Consider the following 2,500-nt stretch of genomic DNA (forward strand, 5'->3'; position numbering starts at 1 on the left):
GAAACCCTTCGTTTTGTCAACGAAATATCGATTTACAATTAACGAAAAACATGAGTTAACTTTTGCACACCAGAACGGTTATATCTCATTGCAATTTGAAGTACAAAGTAGTTGACAAAAACCCCCTCTTACCTACTGCTGGAGTCTTGGGAACGGCGGTTTGAAGATGCTCAGTTTCTCCATTACTATCACTCCCATCTTTTGGGAAAAAAACAAACAAACAAACGTAGACCAATTAGCGAAGTTTTTTAAAATGGCATTCACAAATCTTAACCTCAAATAGCCTGTGTACAGCCACCCTCTCTCCGAAAAAAAGATCGAGAGGAGCGTCTGTGATTTACCGTTGATAATCGTGTTCAATACCACGTGATTTTTCCTGGAATGTGTGGAAAAAGATTTGATTTGTTATTACCCATTGATCATTACATCATTGAAACAACGACTTTTGATTGCCTTTTATTCTTATTTCTCCACATCACCGTGAGAGATTTTACGATGAGTTCGTGTGTACTTTGCGCACGGTAAAAAATGCGAATAAATATATTTTTGATGGGCAAAGAGGTTTTTCTTTTTAAGTATGAGCGGAATTGTTATGTATGGAGTGTAAAGTGGAAATCGATTCTACGTACATTTGTAGGAATTGTTGTCAGCGCTAAAGAAACGAAAGCGCTCCTGACGAATCTTCACGAGGTGAATATAGCACAATTCAAAAGATTGTCCACTCGAAAACATCTCCCGCTATCCCTTACCAGTCAATGTAATCCCAACGCCTTGCTCGGAACAGCCTAGCCATTCTCAAGAACAATCTACAAAGCGTGTTGCCCTGGAAGATTTGAGATGCGGACATATCGAGGAAAATAACAGCTCATCGGCAACGATCTGTGCTGCTCTGAGCCGTACCCGGTTGGAAGACTTGCAAATACACTCTTTCCTTTAAAGAGTGCTTCTATGCTATAAAGCCAAGGTATCTTAAGAATATCGGAGAGCTCTTCAATGGACGTTTGAAATTACTTCATTGACCACCATTTTGAGAGTTTAGCTCCAAAGAAATATGAGCCACGCAAATTTTGGTCAGCGTAGCTCACTTAATAATGAAGGCAAAATTATTCCGGAACACGATTCCTAACGGTAAACAGACGCTCCTCTCCAATTTTTTTTTCCGGAGAGCTGCGCTGTACACAGGCTAAACCTCAAAGAGATACTTTTTTAAGCGAAACAAGGGAAGAGAATAACATACCACTGATCATGCTCGTCATTTTCTTGAGAAGTTGACAACATTCCTTCTGCCAGCTGTATTTTTCTGCATAATTGTTCCGCAGGGAACTGGCCTCTGAGAGGAGAATCTCTCTCTTTCTTGTCCAGATCTTCTTGATCTCTTTAGCCCATTCGTCAGGATCTTCAGAACAAACAACACATTGCGCACCAAAGGGGATGTTCTTCAGAGTTTCTCCAATTCCCGAGTTCTCACAAACCAGAATAGGAAGACCAGCTGATATGGCCTCCAGAGGAGCGAGGCCAAAACCTTCAGCTCTCGATGGCATAATAGCTACATCTACTTCGGAAAACTGCTGTTTCAATAGTTTCCTGTTTTCTGTCCTTACTCTGAGGCGACCTCGAGGAATACCAAATTCTGTTAGACGAGAGGCTATTTCCTCTGGCTTTTCAGTTTTTGCGCCGACAAAGATAAGTTCAGCTTCATGTACCTTGCTTACAGCCTTAGCCGCAATATCGAACCCCTTCAAAAAGAAATCTCTTCTATCGTCACGACCAAACACCAAGACACGTAACTTTTTCCCACTTTCCTTACTCTGTACTGTGTCGGAAAACTCAGTTAAAAGTCCTGGCGTAAAGACCATCACTTTTTTCTCAAGGAACCTAAGATAAGCCCTAAAGGCCTCGGCTATCTTAGGCCCAACTGCCACTACAAAATCAGCTTTAACACAAAGGTCAACTTCGTCACTATGCTTGCTCTCTGCCTCTGCAATGGCATCATCAGGACAATTCTGATAGATTCCCAGCTCCTCTGGGTCGGTGTGGACAAACTGCACCCACTTGCAATTTTTAATATCGCGTATATATTGTGCGTGACGACCAAGATCAACCCCATGTCCGATTACAAAGTCAATGATTCCAAGGCTGTCGGGTGGTAACAAAAGTTCATTGTTTTTGTGGAAACCAGTCATTGGTTTTGCTTGAACTAGGGTCACCCTCTTCTTCAAAGCCGCAGCTGTTTCTTCATCGTCAAATCCAGGGCCCAAGACGAAGACCTCTACTTGAGGGCTTTCAGCTAATTGGATGGCTAATTCTCTGTTAAAAGTAGACAGGTCGCCATGCTTGGATTCCCATCCTGAGGCCAGTAGAACGACTTGAATCTTTGTGGTGGATGATGCCATACTTGGGCTTGAATTTATCTTAAATAAACATATTCAAAATCAACAACTTGAAAGCGTGTAAGCTAAAACAGGGAGAGAATTCTTACAACATACACAGCTCATCCAGG

The 2,500-nt window shown here is 42.0% G+C and overlaps 1 protein-coding gene across 1 annotated transcript in view; it reads right to left on the minus strand.

The window, feature by feature from the left end:
- The window catches only part of LOC138018565 (D-inositol 3-phosphate glycosyltransferase-like), a 13,492-nt gene that overhangs the window by 9,111 nt on the left and 1,881 nt on the right, over positions 1-2,500 (minus strand). Inside the window, exons 2-3 of the mRNA XM_068865250.1 lie at positions 1,238-2,411; positions 133-198 (exon numbers count right to left, since the gene is read on the minus strand). Coding sequence (XP_068721351.1) covers positions 133-198; positions 1,238-2,393 — 1,222 coding nt within the window. The 5' untranslated portion in view covers positions 2,394-2,411. The remainder of the gene's footprint in view (positions 1-132; positions 199-1,237; positions 2,412-2,500) is intronic.

This window comes from Montipora capricornis, chromosome 10 (genome assembly GCF_036669925.1).
Source record: "Montipora capricornis isolate CH-2021 chromosome 10, ASM3666992v2, whole genome shotgun sequence".
Taxonomy (NCBI): domain Eukaryota; kingdom Metazoa; phylum Cnidaria; class Anthozoa; order Scleractinia; family Acroporidae; genus Montipora; species Montipora capricornis.